Source organism: Neurospora tetrasperma (assembly GCF_000213175.1).
Source record: "Neurospora tetrasperma FGSC 2508 unplaced genomic scaffold NEUTE1scaffold_2, whole genome shotgun sequence".
Lineage (NCBI taxonomy): Eukaryota > Fungi > Ascomycota > Sordariomycetes > Sordariales > Sordariaceae > Neurospora > Neurospora tetrasperma.
The window spans coordinates 4007450-4024998 of NW_009799100.1; the positions used below are offsets into that span (position 1 = coordinate 4007450).

The following is a 17549-nucleotide window of genomic DNA, read 5'->3' on the forward strand; positions in this document are numbered from 1 at the left end:
CCCCCCCCCCCCCCCCCCTTTTTTTTTTTTGAACACGTGGTCTTTCTTCAGTCAAGGCCGGGAGGAAAACCCGTATTTCCCGGATAGAAAACCTCCAGCTTCGTTGTCGCCGCACATCAAATACTGGCGCGGACCTATTTATCCGGTCCGTCCTTCACACCTGTCCTCACCGGCATACTGTCTCTTACGAAGAAGAACCCATTTCCTCGCACCACTAACGAAGGTCGCCGCTAACTCGAAGTTGTTTCCATTTTGGGATTTCCCTTCCGTATCGTTTCTTCGTGGTTTCGAGAGCTCTGGGTAGGTCTCTCCTTCCAAGTATAAGAAGGCGGTCTCCCCCCCTCTTTCCTCCTCTCTCTTCTTGTCCCCGTTTATGTTGCTGCCTATATCTCTGTTACCCTACTATCATCATGCAACACCGACCATGTCTGTGGTCGAGGCTGCCAGCCCTACATGCGGCAATTCCGACGCTGCAGTCGACACTGGAACTACCATTAGGCCCCACTAACTTCGAACGTTATCGGCTGCGACGAGATCTATGGATTCTTCAGAATCAGCGTTCACTTAAGTTAGCTGAGTCTTCATTCCGTTCTGATTAAGGCAAGGGTAACAAAAACCGAGGATTGCATTGACTGGCTGGGAAGGCAGGGAGAATCTTCTTCGTTACTGCCTTGTGTATGACTTGTCGCGTCAAGAAAAGAACAACTGCCGGTCAATGGGCGATCTCCTGACGACTGGAAATTGAAAACAAACATGGGTGGGAATGATGTCGAAAATAACAGGACTCGAGTGTACCACATGAGCCTTGTGGCTAGCAACGAAAGTTGCTCCGGTCATAACATGCATCAAAGTTATGCATCGGACGAAGACCACCGGACAAAGAAATAAATGCTTTGTGGACTAGTACCGTATAAACTCGACTATCCCCTCTGAGCGCCGGACATGTGGCAGAAATCTGCCAGAATTATGCTCTGTGATCACGCATATGCCAGCCAACGTGACTATCCATATCCAGTCAATGGAAACACGAGGATATTTCGTATTTTGTTAACTTGGGCACATTTGAGTATACAGCGGCTGGCCTTTTTCTGTTAGCTCCCTGCACAAATCTGTCCTTTGTCCGGCGCCCAAGGAGGGATAGTGTTTGGCCAGTTTCGCGAGTCTACATGGTAGGTCGCTAGAAATGCGTGGCCATATGCAGGGGCAGACATGAAGCTATTAGGTATATAAAGGTAGGAACTCCTGAACCTCAAGGTATTTTTGAATGAAGATAAACTTGGAAAAAAAAAAAAAAAAAAAAAAAAAAAAGGAAAGACAAGCAGGAAAGCCGGCAAGCGGGAGGAACATGAATTAGATTTGAACAGCGGTAGGCACGAGTTATCCAGTACAATGACTGCCAAAAACGCTGCATCAGACCTAGAATATCTAGAGAACTGCATATATACATGCAGAAGTGACTGGTGCAATATACCTGACCCAGTTACCCGGCACATTTCCTTCCACGACTATATAACTGAACACTTACCTTTTCCTGTTTTTTCTATTTTTTATTTTGCGTTCTGTTCACTATAGAAATCTGATGTTCCCCTGTCTTACAGTCCTCAAATTCTGAACAACATTACTAAACGGAACTCATCTGTCCTCAAACCTTGAACAACATTACTAAACGGAACTCTTCTGTCCTCAAATTTTGAACAATATTCCTAAACGGAACGCATCTGTCCTCAGATCTTGAATAACATGCTTAAACGGATGAACATCATTCCTAAACGGAACTCATCTGTCCTGTCACTCATCTGTCACTTCAAACCTACAAACCTTGCTGAACAACCTTTCTACCCCAGGGACTGCTGGTTTTCCAACCTTAAAAGGCAATTCCCATCGCACCCGAAAAACCATCTCTTGTTTCATCCATCATCCAAACTTGGGATCCGAGCAAAAAGTTTACTGCCAGACGAAAAGGCATTAACCATCGACAACCCCCCCTCCCACTCAGACAAATCAGGAACACCCATCGACTCCTGACCACCGACCACCGACCAGCAACTAGCAAGCATCATCCACCCCCTTTGCGATCAACATCGGAGGGTCAACATTACATTCTGAGCCAACGTCGTTTGTTAGCAAGTCGTCGTGTTCACAACCCGATCACCTCAAACCGTCAAATTCTCGACGCGACCGATCATCAGACCTCGGCAAAAGTGCCAATCGACTATCTACCGGTGACTAGACCACGCGCACGACAGGAAAGAAGTGGTCAGTAAACGCAACCATGCCTTCTAAGAAACAAAGGCAGCATCACTGGTAAGTCCGACCCCGAGCGAGTTCGCGCAGTTGCCCCGCCTGCTGCGAAGTCCACAACGCTTCGTACTTTTTGACTGTTGAATCCAGACTGCTAACCAAACGCCGCTGAAAATGCACAGCCCGGTGTGTACGCTCGTGGGCAATGTACGCTGCCTCAAGAAGCAGCACTGGCGCCCATGCGAGATCCACGGCAAAAGCGGCCATCATGGAGATTTTTCGGTCTGCGTGAAGTGTGACGGAAGTGAGAAGCGCGCAGAGAAGGCAGAACGGATTGAACGTCAGAAGGAGAGGGAGGAGCAGGAGAGACTCCGAAAGGAAGAAGCCGAACGGAAGAAACGTGAGGCGTACGAGGCGAAGCGGGCCGAGAAAGAGAAGGCTCGCCAAGCGAAGCATGAAAGTAAAGATGCGAAGAAGAAGGAGGAAAGATGAAATGTTGCGAGCAGGAAGAGGCAAATGGGATGACGCAGAAAGGAGAAGGGGCAGAGAAGGCTTCTGGCAGAGATGGACTCTTGAGTTCAACCAAGCAAGCAAGTCAAGACACAGCGTGGAAGGGAGGAAATTGGAAGAGAGGTGGTGATGGCTTTCAATTATCGTTCACGCAACACTCCGGCACTTTTTTGCAATGAAGTCACCACCACAACGCCCCATATGTTAGGATCAATACATGAGATCCGACTAAAAACAAAACGCAAAGTCCCCAAAACTGAACCTATTGTGAAACGTGAATATGACTGTAGTTTCTCAAACGTGAATATGACTGTAATTGTTCAAAAGAGAATCCCCACCCCCCTCCCCCTTGTGAATATGCATGTACACCTATCCGTCCATCTGGCCCACACCTAGTCGAAGCTCTTCGACGTAGGTTCCAGGATATAATTCAATCGAAAGGCCCAGTACCATATCTCACCCGCTGTTTGGAAAAGAAAAGAAAAGAAGAAGAAAATTATAATACTTACAATGCGGGAGCAACTGACAACCTTGTATTGTTTGGTGTGCGCACCGTTCCTGGTATTGCGGTTCCCTTTTGGAAGCCATGCTTTGATAGATCGCTAATCCAAGTACTCCTATATGTCAGGTATACTTGTCGCCTTCCATTTACCAGGTAGTAAGGGCAAGTGACTCGATTCCTCCTTTCCGTTCGCATATCTGGTTGACCACATATTCAGTCAATTTAGCTCCGATGAAGTCACTTGCCGATGATGCCGAGTCGGAAGAGAAGGTAAATAGGTGGTGACGCATAGCCTCTCCCGCGCTGGAACAGTCATGAGTCCATTACCAGGTTCGGACGAGTTCCTGACTTGGGCACTATGGCTTCGGAATCTTGATAAGCAAGAGGTTGAAAGGCTGGATCTCGCTCGTGGGTTGATGGCGGGTATAGTGTCTGTCGATTAGCTGACCGGACATTTTTCCAGGACCAAGGCCGTTGTTGTTGGAGTTTAAAGTGCTGTCATCGCTGGGGGTTGTCGTTCCGGAGAGATAAAGACTAAAAGGTAAGCATGTAGTGCGCTTGCAATCGTGAGACTAAAACTGACATCCTTCATGCAATGCTATCAAGATAACTTCAATAAGAGTGAGACAAGTCAAGGATTACAAAACTCGGGAGGATAAGGTGGGAACATCGGGGGACTGCTAAGAAACACAAGACAAAGAAAAACTGGTATACAGCCGAGGTGCATTAGTCAAGTCAAGACAAAGCGCTTGCTCTTTCCTGACCTCGGTAATGGTATCGATTATTGACGCTTGATCAGCTCCCCGAAGTTGTAGCAAACACAACCACCATGGCCCTGAAATCCACTTACGCACTAACAGCAAAACAGATCAGAAGGGGAACGGAGCAGAAAACACATGAACCAGGGAGAAAAGATAAACCCTTGACCTGATCAGATGTCCACTGTATTAACTCAAGAAAGCCATGCTGCTTCTTGAAACCGGCTCCAAAAACGCTTTGTAGGTGGTGGGAATCCCCCTTCCTCCCCACATTCGACACTTTTTCTGTTCTCCTTCGCAAACACTCTCCATGTAATATTTAATCCAGCGCCATCCTCCAAAGACCATCACCAAGGAAATGCGCCTCCTCGATCACCGGGCCCTTGCCCTTCTCCTTGATCTCCTTAGTCCCCGCAACCAGCACTCCAACTGCGCAAGCCTCCTCCTTGCCCTCAGCCAGGACGACAACAGGTTCGCCCTTCTCCAGCTCGCGACTCCAGTGTCCTTCCTCATCAGCGCCCTCATTGGGCACCTCGATCTCGTCGTTCTCGACCTCGGCAGCGCTCTTCTCCCTCGGCGGCCTCTCATGCGGCTGCGGCAGGCGCCCGCCCTTGCTCGTCAGGCCGGGGGCCATCAGGGTGGCGCCACTCAAAACGAAGCGGATGGCGCCGCGGTCTATCCTAATGGTGGGGAAGCATTGCGGGAAGCGGTGGACGAGCTTGAGGTGGGGCACAATGGTGTTTTGTTGCGAGGGCGTGTCGGCCTGGAAGAAGAGCGGGGTGGTTCCATCAATGACGTAGAGCGACACGCGGTCGGGAAGCTTGATCTGCTCGAGCGAGGCCTTCTTAGGGATGATGTCGTCGATGTGAGGGGTCAGGAGCGGGTAGGTGGTCAGCAGCGACTGGCGCAAGTTGCGCTGGATCGAGGATTTGAGCTTTTGTTTGGGCGAGGGGGTGATACTGTTTGGAGAGAGAAGAGTTAGCGGATGTCGGAGAAGTGGTGTAATGGCGGACGGGTAGTAGAGTGACGTTGGTAAGGGGATATGGCAAAGGAGGGCAGGTGAAGCTATGTTTAGAGCGGTGGATGGCATACTCCTTCTTGAACATTGTGGCGGTATTTGCGACTTGGCGACCTTGTAAAATTATATGTTTTTAGAGTATATCAGATATCTGTAGGTGTGGAATTCGTGGTCGTCGTTTTGGCGAGTCTCGATGTAGGGACCGTCAAGCTGGGATATGTGTGTCGCTAAGTGAGGTGAACAATGGAAACAAAGTGCTCCTCGCTGGAATCAATGGAGCTGGCTGGCGATAGGCGACGGTCGCGACGGCCAAGGCGATTCATGGCGGGGGAGGGGAAGAAGTCGAAGGTGGGGCCTCGACCTCGATCTGCCAAGACCGCCCTGCTGGGATCTGTGCAGCAGTTAACAGCCGCGCCAAAGCAGCCGGCGACCAGGGTGTGTCGTCATAGCGCAGCCGATAGAGGGGACGGTCGACGGCGATAAGGACATGGATACAAAGGGTCTCCGGGGCAACGGCCTCTATCGTCAGCCGTCAAGGTACTCACAGTAAGTTATGGCAGGGTGAGACTATATATGAATTCATCGCATTCGTTAAACACAGCGCCATGCTGGTATCTCCATAACTCATTAACTCGCTCGCTTCACAACTCCAGGTCATGCCATCATATCCTCAAGCCTGGTATAGCCATTCCATCACCGCTCTTTGTTCCCCCTTAACCATGGACAACGTGGCTGACCTTCCCATCCTCGCCGACATGTACGTTGAGACGGTCAGGGTTAAAGTCTTTCGTGACCATCGAACCCGGCTCGATGATGCGGGTTGGCTTTGGGAGATCGGACTTGCAGAAGGTCTGTAGGCAGAAGAGAAAAGGAAGAGGGTCAGCTTCCATGCTTGGACGCCATCTCTGTCTTGCCATTCTCAACCAGGGGATGTTCTTACAGTCTCCGAAGTGTGGTCAGCGAGTGTCTTGCCGCACAACTTGTTCATCCACTCCTCCGTCTTCTGGACCGCGGGGTCGTTGGTGGTAACGCCGGGGACAACGAGAGGCATTTTGTCGGATATGCGTAGTGTCAAAGTTGATCAAGTTCTTGTTTTGTTTTGAAGTATTGTCTTGTATTTTTCCAAACTTTCTTAGCGTGCAGGTGTCTTGGGTATAACGAGAGATGTTGATGTTGTTTTTGTTGTGGTTCCTTATATAGAGACCCGACAAATGAACTTCCCCTCAGTGTGCTGGAAGCCAAGGTGATGACGTAGCAACCTGAACTCATCGCTAAGCCACATTCGTCACGGGGACAAAATGGGCTATGGTGTGAAGCTGTGAGGCTTAGTTGGTATGTCTGATCAGAACTAACAACTGAAACTGAACAGAACAAATTGAACTTAGCTCAGTCCTGCGCTCACAGACTCTCGTTGAATTTGGCTCCAGCAACACGCATCAATCCGAAAACCTACACTCATTTTCGACACATTATAGATTGGATTCGTAACTGGATTTGCGTACTGGTAGGTCAAGGTCAGGAGAACAAGCTCGGCGTCTCAGCGGACAAGGGTCTTTTCTCGAGCCCGCCGTCAACAACCCTTGCTGTTTCCCCCGCTTCAAACATATGCCGATGTGAATTAGTGCAACAAATCGACGCGCTACAACAGCGAAAGCAAAAAGATGTCTACGAGAAGAAAAAATAACATACAACACCTGGGATTCGCTGGTCGTCACCGACCCAACTACTAGTCAGGCGATTGGTAGCTTATCTATGGGAGAGCGGACGGGATCCCGAGTTTTCTACCATCTATGGTCGTATGTGATAATTGTGGTCGGAAGAAGTACTTATAAACGGGGGTCGTGTGTATTGGGTAAACCATCGGGAAAAGTGCCGCCGACGAGGTGCGAGGTTCGCAACATCAGTTCACATGACAGCGCATGATCTTCAACACTTGATGGCTTGTCCAAGACAGCCGGTTTAGCGTAAAGACCTAATTGGTTCCTTTTTCTTTCCTCGAGACTCCACAGGAGAAGAGATTGATTACCTAGGTATCTCGAGTCATTCAAGGGTAAATGTTGTCGAGTTCTTCTGTTTTGTTCCGTCTGATGGCTGGATGTTTCAACATGCGGTCAGGGTTAGGGCCTAGCATGCCATGTCGATCGAATTCTGGGGGAGCTGAAGCTTCACAATGACGCAACACGATGGGGAACTGCTGCTTCGTTGTGGTCCATGCTGCTTTTCGGCTTCTGCCACCTTAACGGCCGGAAGTTTCCAAAAAGTCAAGTTGAAAGGACTCGAGTGTCAAGCCACACGGGAAAAGAGTTCCGAAGGTGAACAAAGATGTGGTAAACTGAACAGCATTGATCTTGATCGAGGTGACCCGTCGTCAGGTGGCAGCCCGCGTGTGGCCCGGAGAACGGGACTGGCTGACAGTGGTGAATGGGTGTTGCCGTGCGGCCATGACGGTGGGACTGACTGCCCGCAATCGCATGCTGCGGGACCTCTGTGCGGACGATAGTGTACATAGCACCTAATGTGATCCCCCACTTCAGTTCCTATGCTGAGGAAGCTGGACTCGGATTTTGCCTTTGACATCTCTTGACTCGACACCCGTGAACCAACAATTTCCATCTCACATCGAATCGACTTTCCGCCCAAAGCAGCCCCGCGCATTATTGGCATTCGCTGTCGCCATTATGACTACGAGAGGCGTTTCCGTCCTCAAGTTTGTAGGGACTGTGTCCCTCGGGCTCCTAACAGTACGTCCATCTCTCCCGCGCCTCTTCTTTTCCACTGCTGGGACCATTGTTATTGTGTACTTCGGCACTCGTTTTTTCTCTATCGTGTTATTGAGGAATAGGATTGAAGAATCGAGCTTGGAACATGGATTCACTTTATCGCACGCTGATTAGGATTTCCCATCGCTAACCATCAACTTCTTGCATAGGGCGTGTCTTTCACCCTCTCGACCCTCACGATTCCCGCCCTCCTGACCCTTCCCTCCGCAAACGATGCCGCGCGCGCGCTCGAATCGCTATCCACCTCGGCCAAGAAGCACCTGCGCACGCTGAGCACCATCTCGGGCTCCGCCTTCGCCATCGCCTACTACCTTTCCCCGCGTGCCTACCGCCACCCGTACCTGATCTACACCTCGCTACTCGTGTTCGGCTCCCGCTTCATCACCTCGGGCTTCTTTGGCCCTTACTTTAGCTTCATCACCCCCGCCGTCCCCGCCTCGTTTTCGTCCGGCATGTCCTCCGTCTCGTTCGTGACCGCCCGCAGCAGCCAGCAGAAGAAGAAGAGCAGCACGCCGCGCGGCTTGGAGGCTAGCTACGAGGTTCTTGGTGATCCCTCCCACAGCGAGGCGACTTCGGGCTCGGAGGATGTCGAGGAGGAGCTGGCTAATGTTAATGGCGAGGAGGTCCGTGCCAACGTGGAGGTGTTCTTGAAGAAGAACATTGTCCAGAGCGTTGTGGCTGGCGTTGCGTTCTTGATGTCCGTTGTTGGCATCTGGGGCGATGGGCTGGGACAGCAGATTATTGTCATTGCTTGAAGTGATGAGTATGGAATGCGGGAAAGGGAGGTTGCGTGACTGTGACTCTCCAGAGAGGTGAGAACGTCAGGAGAAGCAACAGATTATGCTGATGTTGTAACCTGGTTTTGCAGAGAGCTCAAGGGCTCGGTTGACTGAGGAAGAAGGATGCGAGGACGTTGATCGTCATTTTCCCGATCTGGATGGCGGAAATACATCTTTCGATCGTTGTAGAGACAGCACACACGTGTGCTCTTTCATATATCATCAACTTATGGTTATCTGGGAGGAAGACTTACATGGTAAAGGTGCACGAGAATGTATCTAACGGAACAAATGGGAGTTTTGGATTGTTTTCACGCTGGTTTCATCTACTATAACGGTCCATCCCAACGTGGGCTTCCGAGTCGCTCGCAAAGTAGTTTTCTGCCGAAAACACCATCTCCCGGATCCTTCTTTCTCGCGAGCATGCAATTCGGACAATTTAACGCATGCTTTACCTTGTCTTTCTGATATCTAGACCGAAAATTTGCGTATAAGCACTGACTTTATAGGTATTCAATGTGAAGTCATCTTCAACAACAACCACAAGGCAAGATGGCCGAGCGGTCTAAGGCGCTGTGTTCAGGATTCCTGAGTATCGCAGTCCGAAAGGGCGTGGGTTCGAATCCCACTCTTGTCATAGCTTTTGCATTTTGATGCACAGTGATCTCGATATCATTTGTCTCTTTTTTTGCATTTTCGTTCTTTACGTCATGGTTTGTGATTTTTGCTGCTCCTACCTCCCACTGCAAAGAATAGTCTCAAGTGGTACTATGTAGTCAATATACTGTTCTGCCTTACCAAGCGGCAGCAATTCCTATACATATCATTGTATTCTTGAATCAATCTCGCCTTCTTCTTATACGCAACTGAGAATAGCTTTGTCTTTTATGACAGTTGAGAACACCAGCCGTGAGCTACCGTAAGGCCCCATTTGGGCCACTGTTCGAGGCTACGGCTCTTTCTTAGGTCGAGGTATACCCGGACTTCGGTACCGACAAAGCCGGGGCAGCAAGACCCAGCTTCCGAGGAACAACGGAAAGCCACACCCGCGTTACTACCAATTGCCCACAATGACCGGGGAACGAAAGCTGATCCCGTGTAGCCGAAGACAGAGGACATCAGCCAATGGTTTCTACAAGGCATTATCCGAACTTGACCCATAAAGACCGGGATGTTTCCCCGGGGGAAGGCTGGACAGACACTCTTTGTTTTCATCAGAGTCCCGTTCGAGAAACAATCTATTGTTCACGGAATGGGCCGTAAGGCAGCCCTCCACATTGTTCAGGCGAGTTGTGTGTATAAATGGTGGCGGCTCCCGCCATGTTTCTGGAAGTTTTCCTCGAATTCATCAGGCGGCACATCTCGGGAATTACATCAATATCACAAAGACGTCACCAGCTCCATAACAACGAGTGTCGCTGCTGAGTATCAGGAGAAAGACTTCATTTTTTAAACCATATTTGACTTCAGGTTGCCTTTGACAAGGCCAATCACCGTTCACGGACAATATCCCATGCCACTACCTCCGAGGCACATCCCTCACTGGTAGAGGGATCTATTTGAAGACCTCCGATTCCCTTTACACTCCCAATTACCAAATCCCTATTTTCCGTGTGTCAAACTAACCACGCATATAGAAACATATTCGGAACCCATCAATATCTTCTCACAAGTAAGTCAGCCCTGATGCAAATGTAAAGCTGACTATTTCTTCAGGAGGGACCCCCAGAAATATCTATCCGCACGACCACTTGCAGGTAAGTCAGCCCCCCTCCAGTTCAAACCTGGCTATCCATTCACTAGGTAAACAACCACACCCACGGAATTTCTCCGGATAAAGCTCACAAAGCTTCGATGGGTCATGCTTCCCCAATATAGAACTTCACAGGTAAGTCACTCCTCCCTAATTCCATGCTGACTACGCATCCGTAGGCCGCTCTGTACGAAAGCATTCTTCACAGGTAAGTCAACCACTCCCTTGACTAGATGCTAACAGCCTTTCCACAGGATTAACTCCCCAAGGCGAAAATAACAGGTAAGTGAGTTCCCTCCCAAGTCCGAAGCTAAATCTTTCTTTTAGGCCGAAGCACAACCCACATGAACAAGCCTGTCACCTTTCAGGTGAGTGAAGAATCCTATCTCTGGCAGGCTGACAAAGTTTCTGTAGAACAATCTCTGTGAGGTAGCTCATTCTAGATAAGTCAATCCCGCCCCTTAACCTGAGAACGCACTACCTGCTTGACAGAAAACAATTCTCCGGCAACATATCAGGTAAGTTAACTTCCCACTAGCTTGACAGCTGACTCTAACTAGGTCAGAGCCCATCCCGTCCACTTCTAGAAAGACCAAGGCAATATTCCAGGTAAGTCGAGTCAGCCCCAGATTACAGCTGACTCCTTCTAGGTCGGGCTACATCCTACTGTAGTAGACGGATAATCATTTCTCAGGTGAGTCAAATACCCCTCTCTTTGAAGGCTGACAACTTTGTAGAACGAGTCCGATGCCAGGTCCCTGTCCACAGACCGAATCTCGGGTGTTCCCTCCTTTTTTTGCAAGTGTACCCGCCCCCTTGTCAGAGGTAAGTCAATCTCCCTGTTAAAGTTTACTAACTGCCATAGAGCGAAAGCGACTTCGCCCTCCATGACCCGACCCCGACTTCGATCCCCGATCTGACATCATTCCCATCCTATATTGGCCAAGATGCCATTGGATGTCCGATTTCCAGGTAAGCTTTCTTTCATTGTCATAAACTTACTCTTCTTCCTTAGGTCTACCTAATCACTTGAAAGTCACTCCGTTAGAGCAACAAGGTGAGTCAGTTCCCCTTTCTAGAATGATGCAAAAGTAACGATTGGGAGAACAGGAGCTAGCAAAGGCCTATGCTAATACAAATACAATACTTCATGGCCAAGTCCACCTCCCCTCTCCATGAAAAGTTGACAGAGCACTTGACAGAGCCCGATCGAAGTTGAGCCACTAAGAAGTTGTCTTACAGATGAGTTATTCTCTCACCACGTTGACAAACTGACTACTATTTCTATGACGAAGACACTCAACAGTACTAGCCTACGGTATGTTCCTTACATTTCAAAGCTAACGATTAGCTCTTATAGGTCGAACAGACCGTGTCATGGATTCATCAGTAAGTCTAAACCCCCCATAATAGAAACGCTTAATCCTTTCTAGACTGAAATGAACTAGTGACAGTTCACCTCAAGGTAAGGCCCCCAACTTTGCGTAGTAAACTAACCACTAGAATACACACTTGACTATTTACAATTCGCACCCTTCTTTTCCTATCACCCAGTAGATTTGGAGGTAAGGCTCTCTCCTCCCCTTTAGCAAGCTAACCACCAGAATACCTACCACCCACTGGCCCCAAGTACGAAAGCGATCACAGGTAAGCCAAGCCTTGTATCCAATGGGCCACTGATAAGCTGCTAAGCAACAGGTCGATGGAAAACCTTGGCAACAACTCCTCCGCGAGGATGTAAGTCATCCTTTCTCCTCCTTCTTCTTCCCTCTCTCCCCTCCCTCCCTCGTCTTCTCCTTCGTCTCACTTCATTTACCATCTCTGTTCCAGAAGCTGCACTCATTCAGAGGTACTGACAGGTCAACACACCCCATCATCTCTAGGTTACTACCTCTACGAATCCAAATCTATGACGCCGCTGTACCGACAGGCTGGATACTCCCAAATTGCCGCCGCCGCCACCAGCAGCAGCAGCAACAGCATTGACAGGTCAGTACGCAGTAGTCAATGTCAAGATTACCCGGACATCCAATAGTTCGAACCCAAGCCAAGTGGCTTGGCCTTGAATGGTTCATGTTGGGTATTCTACTGGATTACTCAATTTGGTTGGCTCTTCGTTTCTTTTCCCTAGATGTATTTCTCCTTTTCTTTCTCTCTTTCTCTCTATTCCTTTTTCTATTCTTATTCTTTTATTTTATTTCTCTTTTTTACCCTCACCCTTCCCGTTGGGCTTCATATGCAAGCTCATTCATCTCTTCCTACCACCGCCACCCACTTCCTATTCTATTCTTTGTTTCTTTGTTTTGCTAGGCAAAAAGTGCCTGTTCTATTTTGTCTGCTCCCCCTAATCTCCTTTGTGTCCTCGTGAGACAAGTGCCTCCAAGTTCTCACCCCTCGAGGCCCCATTGTCCAAACCTCAGATCAAGCGGACTTGACGCCCCCGTGCCTTCCTTCAAGATACTCTCTGCCTTCGTGTGGGCTATTCTTTGAATCAAGTGAATTCAACAATTCATTACTTGCTTGATTTGCGTTTTGTTCGCTGATCGTTATGCATCCTCAATGCGTGGTTATGACGTTTGAGCTGCGTTGGGATTAGTTCTACATGGGCTGCCATGGTGGAGGCAGGGAATAAACCAACATTGTGGACGAGCTGAACTTTCTCCACACGCGTTTTCTTCAGCCATCATTGAACCACAGGTAAATAAATGCCTTGCTTGAGGATGTTGTACCATTTCAATTGTTTTTCTGCTTCTAAATGTGATATGCAGAGTGGGGAGTCGTTTCCTCGAAACGTCTATATGGTTTGGCCTTGCCGTAATGGTTGTGGTATACATGCTTCCATACCATGCCTTCTCTCTCTTTTCCCCTTCCTCCCTTCGATGATGAATGGTACATATCGACGTCCACCCAGAATGGTATCTAACCCAACCACAGAAACCCAAAGCAAAAGACAGGCAAGACCAATCTTTCTAATTCAAACCCGTTCATCCATCAACCGAGCCACACAACCATAACCGCACTCAATGTCGGCTGGCGGGGCCCCCGGCTCAAGAATCGAAACCACCCATCCCAAATGTAAGATACCGGAACGCCGCCCGCTGATATATGACGACCAAAATCCCAGGCCGGACCCGATTCAGCCCAGGAAATAACTTTTTGAAAGACTCGAGAAAAACAAAATTATGATCGTAGCCTCCCCTTTCTTTCTTTTCCTTCTATCCGTCATCCTAAACCCAAATGACCTCTTTGCAATAATACCCCCTTTTGAAGCCAAGAAAAACAGGAAACCGTAACATAATCACCAGGAATGTCATGATGCAAACTTCCTTGCAGCGTTAAGGGGGTATCATAAAAGTCATTCCCAACCCAAAAAAAAAAAGAGGAGGCCGTGATCAATGAGATAAGAAAAAGAAAACACGGCAAGAGAAAAAGAGGATGCGGGAGGGACTACCTGCTTCACGCAGAAGCCTCCTCAGCATTGCCGCCACCAAGCAACTCCAGCACCTTGTTAACAACAGCACTGGGGTACCCCCGACCGAGCATCTCGCTCACGACACCCTTGGCACTCTCACGCTCCTCAACAGCAAGGAACGCGCGAGTCATGGCCTCGTAAGTGCTAGGCTCCCTCTTCTCGCGACCAACGGCCGCATAAATCTCCTTAGCCTTAGCGATGTTCTTGTCAGCGGCCCACCCGTGGATGAGGGTATTGGCAATGTACGGAGTCATCTCGATGCGCCTAGCGCGCATCTCGGCGAGCATGGGCTCTGTGCCGGTGATGTGGTGGTTGGCGACCATGGCCTCGAATAGAGCCTGGAAGAGACAAGGGGATGGAGCGATGGAGACGTCGTTGATGACCGAGTCAAACACCTTGCGGGCGCCTTCCATGTCGTGTAGGACGCAGCCGCGGGCGTGGATGAGGGAAGCGTAGTGAACGGGCTCGGGATGCTGGCCAGAGGCGCGGATCATGTCGAGGACGGATTCAGCGGCGGTCATGTCAACGGGGTCGAGGGTGGCGTGGGTGTCGATGAGGAGCTTGAAGGTGTGCGAGGTGGGGGAGATGCCTTTGGCCTTCATGCGCTCGAAGTACTCGAGGACCTTGGTCTTGTCGCGTTTGGTGGTCAGGAAGAACTGCATCATGCTGTTGTAAGGGGCGGGGCGGGCCTTGTAGTTGGGCATGGCCTCCATCTCGTCGAAAAGCTCCTCGGCAAACTTCTCGTCGCTGACGCGGCAGAGAGCGTTGACAATGGTTCCGTAGGTGACCGAGGTAGGCTTGATACCCATCTTGCGCATCTCGTTAAAGTAGAAGAGGCAGTCATCGATGCGACGAGCCTTGCCGAGCTTGCCGATAAGCGCATTGTAGAGGAATGAGCTAGGCTCGACACCCTCAATCTTGGCCCTGTGGAAGATCTTGACAGCTTCAGAAGCCTCATCGAAAGTCTTGGTGGACTCTTTCAGGGTAGTGATGTAGAGACCAAAGGTGTTGGCAGAGGGAGTAGAGCCCATGGCGAGCAGCTCTTGGTGGTACTGCTCGGCCCCGACCCTGTCACCCAAGGTGAGGCAGGCACCAACCATGGCATCCAGAATCGAAGACCAACCGTAACGAACGACAGCATACTGAGGGAGAAGCGGGACGTCAGTGCGGGCCATGGCGAGGATATCGAAACAAAGATCCATGTTGCCGTCACGGGCAGCGGCGGAGATAAGCTTGGCATAGGTGACGTAGCGAGGATGGCGACCAACGCGGCGCATGTTCCGGAAGCGAGTGAGAGCATCATTCAACTTGGGGCCCTTGCGACCATTGCTTTCAAGGTCCTCAGAGATGAGCGCGGAACCCTTGAAGTCGGTGCTGTGGGCATAGGGGTCGAAGGTATCCTCGAAAGCAGACGCAGTCGGGGTAGCCGGGTGCGGGGAAGCGGGGAAAGACTGAGGAGCGTACGAAGCAGGCGAGGGAAGCAAACGGGGGTCAGTGACACCACGGGCGGCCATGAATCCGTGAATGAATTCGGCAGCCTCCTCGATCTCATCAGTCACTTGCGGCTTGGTCTCGGTGGTAGCACTCGCGCGAATGCGGTGGAACATGTGCTCAGCTTCAGTCAAGCCTTCGACAACCTGGCCGGAGCCAATGAGAGCGATAGCAAACATGGCGGTGGGCTCAATGAAAGACGAAGTGGCCTTGACCTCGGGATGGCTAAGAGCGGCCCAGTATCTGGCAGCACTGGCAACATCAGCTTGGCGCACGCTCATGGCAAGCAAAGCAATGGCGGAATTGGCGGCCTCGTCGTGAGAGGCAATGTTGGAGAAGGCAGTGATGGCAACGTTCTTATATCCATAATCGGCAGCGGCAGTGGCGACCTGGCCCATGACACGGCCCCTGGCATCCTGTTCCACGCTTTGAGCCCAGCGGAGTGCTTCCTCATAGATACCGCGGTCGAGGAATCCCTTGACAAAACCACCGCTGATTATGGCGTCCTTGATATCCGCAGCGCTGGCTTCGTACTCCTCGACAATCTTCTTGTAGAACTTCATGGCACCCTCAAGCTTGTCGGAGACGACGTAAGCATTGATCACTGCAGCGTAGACCTGAGTGTCGAGGCGATCCTGAAGAGTGGGCTCGCCGTTGTCGTTGGCAATGGCGAGGTTGCGGTACTCGTTGTAGCACTCGACGGCACTGATTAAATCACCCGCGTTGGCGAATGCCGTGATCATAGCAGGGAAGGTGGCAGCGAACGGAGTCACCCGGTTCGCCTCCAGATGCTCAAAGAGGTGAAGCATATCCGAGACTCGTCCAGACTGAGCACAAGCAGAGATAAGCTGGTGGTAGGTCTCAGAGGAGTAGACGGCCTTGTCAGACTTGACAGAAGACTGGAAAAGCTTCAAGGCCAAGTCCAGACGATCATCCTCGCAAAGAATAGCATACTCGAGCTCGTGCGAGGCAAACATGAACTTGCCAGGCTCGTCCATGCCACCGAAGCGGAGACGCTTATCCTGAAGAAGGCTCTTGGAAGCAAAGACCTCGAGCGAACGAGAGGCAAGCAAACCGACGAGGATGTTGTAGGTATCACTGTCAGGAGACACCTTGCGCTTAAGCATATCAGCGTAGACGTCCAGGGCCTTGGAGACAATCTCGGATTTCTCCGAGGGGAGGTGGATAGCGGCCATGAGAAGGGCATTGTAGGCGGTTGCAGTAGGCTGGATGTTAGCAAGCAGCATGCCCTCGAACACGGCGGGAATCTCGGCATAACGGGCAGCCTCGGAGAGTTTGGTAAGGTGGACGGCGTAGCTGATAGACTGAGCGTCAAGAGGAGGAGTAGCAATCCGAGCAACGCTGGCAGGGGTGCGCAGGTGGATGGACGGAGTGCGTGATCGGGATCGAATCTCTTCCTCCAGCTTTTCGGCAAGGGCGGGCGATGTGGCCCGAAGGGACTCGAGCTCCTCCTCGACAGCCTCTAGCTGCTTCCGAACCTCGATCTCCTCCTCGATTCTAGCGTTGATGTGAGCGAGGGCGGCCTCAGCCTCTGGCGGAACGCGGGAGACGCCATCATCAAGTTTGGCAACCCCATCAGCAGCCAAAGCGAGTGTATTTGCGTCTCCCTGGGCGAGGATGGAAGTGGCGGTAGGCTTCCACTCGATCAGCTTCGGGAACTGGAACTGAACCCATTCCTGATCGTGTTCTTCTCCAGCCTCCTGGGCAGCCTGCGACTTTTGCAGGTGCTCATAGTAGGCATCCAGAAGACCGGCATTACTGGGGAGGACCGTCGTCTTGTTGTCATGGCGAGGCTCGACGGAACCGCCCGCGTTCAGGTTGCTGCTGGTGCGGAAGGCATCCTGAAGACCGAGGGTGGAGAGGCGGCCACCCAATCTCGTGCTGCTACGCCGAGCAAAGGATGGCCTGTTCTGAGGGTTTAGAACATTGTGATGGGTGGCAGCTACGAATGACTGGGCGTAGCCGTGGGTGAAGGACTTTGAAAATCCGGAGCGGATAACGTTCTGAAAGACGGTCGAGTAGACGGAGGGCATTTAGGAAACACCTGGGGAGGAGGGGGTCTGTGGCTTAGGCTCAGGGTTAGCATGGGACTGACCATGTTATTTTGTTGTTTGTTGATGTGTAAATATAAACATTTCCGAGTGTTGGTGGTGTTCAATATTTTTGGTGCAAGATATCTGACTCCCCCCACCCGTTCTCTCGAGGTCCCCCACTTGAGGTCGGC

At 50.7% G+C, this 17549-nt stretch overlaps 8 protein-coding genes across 8 annotated transcripts; 4 read left to right on the plus strand and 4 right to left on the minus strand.

Moving 5' to 3' along the window:
- Positions 1 to 2272: 2272 nt before the first annotated feature.
- On the plus strand, positions 2273 to 2733 carry NEUTE1DRAFT_136626 (uncharacterized protein; the record flags this gene model as incomplete). Its single annotated transcript, XM_009851490.1, has 2 exons — positions 2273 to 2304; positions 2424 to 2733. 2 exons carry the CDS (start codon positions 2273 to 2275, stop codon positions 2731 to 2733), a joined length of 342 nt encoding a protein of 113 aa, XP_009849792.1.
- A 517-nt stretch (positions 2734 to 3250) lies between these two features.
- Positions 3251 to 3506, minus strand: NEUTE1DRAFT_116566 (uncharacterized protein; the record flags this gene model as incomplete). Its single annotated transcript, XM_009851491.1, has 1 exon — positions 3251 to 3506. The coding sequence occupies one exon, from the start codon at positions 3446 to 3448 to the stop codon at positions 3257 to 3259; it is 192 nt and encodes a 63-aa protein (XP_009849793.1).
- A 437-nt stretch (positions 3507 to 3943) lies between these two features.
- Positions 3944 to 5286, minus strand: NEUTE1DRAFT_121353 (uncharacterized protein; the record flags this gene model as incomplete). The annotated part of the gene is made up of 2 exons (XM_009851492.1): positions 3944 to 4970; positions 5104 to 5286. The coding sequence occupies 2 exons, from the start codon at positions 5115 to 5117 to the stop codon at positions 4331 to 4333; spliced, it is 654 nt and encodes a 217-aa protein (XP_009849794.1).
- Positions 5287 to 5586: 300 nt separating this feature from the next.
- Positions 5587 to 6227, minus strand: NEUTE1DRAFT_116568 (uncharacterized protein; the record flags this gene model as incomplete). The annotated part of the gene is made up of 2 exons (XM_009851493.1): positions 5587 to 5880; positions 5970 to 6227. The coding sequence occupies 2 exons, from the start codon at positions 6078 to 6080 to the stop codon at positions 5743 to 5745; spliced, it is 249 nt and encodes an 82-aa protein (XP_009849795.1).
- Positions 6228 to 6706: 479 nt separating this feature from the next.
- On the plus strand, positions 6707 to 6952 carry NEUTE1DRAFT_39410 (uncharacterized protein; the record flags this gene model as incomplete). The annotated part of the gene is made up of 1 exon (XM_009850489.1): positions 6707 to 6952. A coding segment is annotated over one exon (246 nt), but the record flags the coding sequence as incomplete, so codon positions are not given.
- A 663-nt stretch (positions 6953 to 7615) lies between these two features.
- NEUTE1DRAFT_116569 (uncharacterized protein) lies at positions 7616 to 8904 on the plus strand (the record flags this gene model as incomplete). Its single annotated transcript, XM_009851494.1, has 2 exons — positions 7616 to 7770; positions 7959 to 8904. 2 exons carry the CDS (start codon positions 7708 to 7710, stop codon positions 8562 to 8564), a joined length of 669 nt encoding a protein of 222 aa, XP_009849796.1.
- Positions 8905 to 9890: 986 nt separating this feature from the next.
- NEUTE1DRAFT_109078 (uncharacterized protein) lies at positions 9891 to 12407 on the plus strand (the record flags this gene model as incomplete). The annotated part of the gene is made up of 19 exons (XM_009851495.1): positions 9891 to 9920; positions 10226 to 10260; positions 10305 to 10345; positions 10467 to 10476; positions 10521 to 10549; positions 10596 to 10623; positions 10669 to 10709; positions 10785 to 10859; positions 10902 to 10950; positions 11079 to 11166; positions 11207 to 11313; positions 11378 to 11398; positions 11648 to 11659; positions 11711 to 11730; positions 11790 to 11806; positions 11931 to 11988; positions 12040 to 12078; positions 12225 to 12330; positions 12377 to 12407. The coding sequence occupies 19 exons, from the start codon at positions 9891 to 9893 to the stop codon at positions 12405 to 12407; spliced, it is 837 nt and encodes a 278-aa protein (XP_009849797.1).
- A 1351-nt stretch (positions 12408 to 13758) lies between these two features.
- NEUTE1DRAFT_79819 (uncharacterized protein) lies at positions 13759 to 17358 on the minus strand (the record flags this gene model as incomplete). Its single annotated transcript, XM_009851496.1, has 1 exon — positions 13759 to 17358. One exon carries the CDS (start codon positions 17356 to 17358, stop codon positions 13798 to 13800), a length of 3561 nt encoding a protein of 1186 aa, XP_009849798.1.
- Between the last annotated feature and the right edge of the window lie 191 nt (positions 17359 to 17549).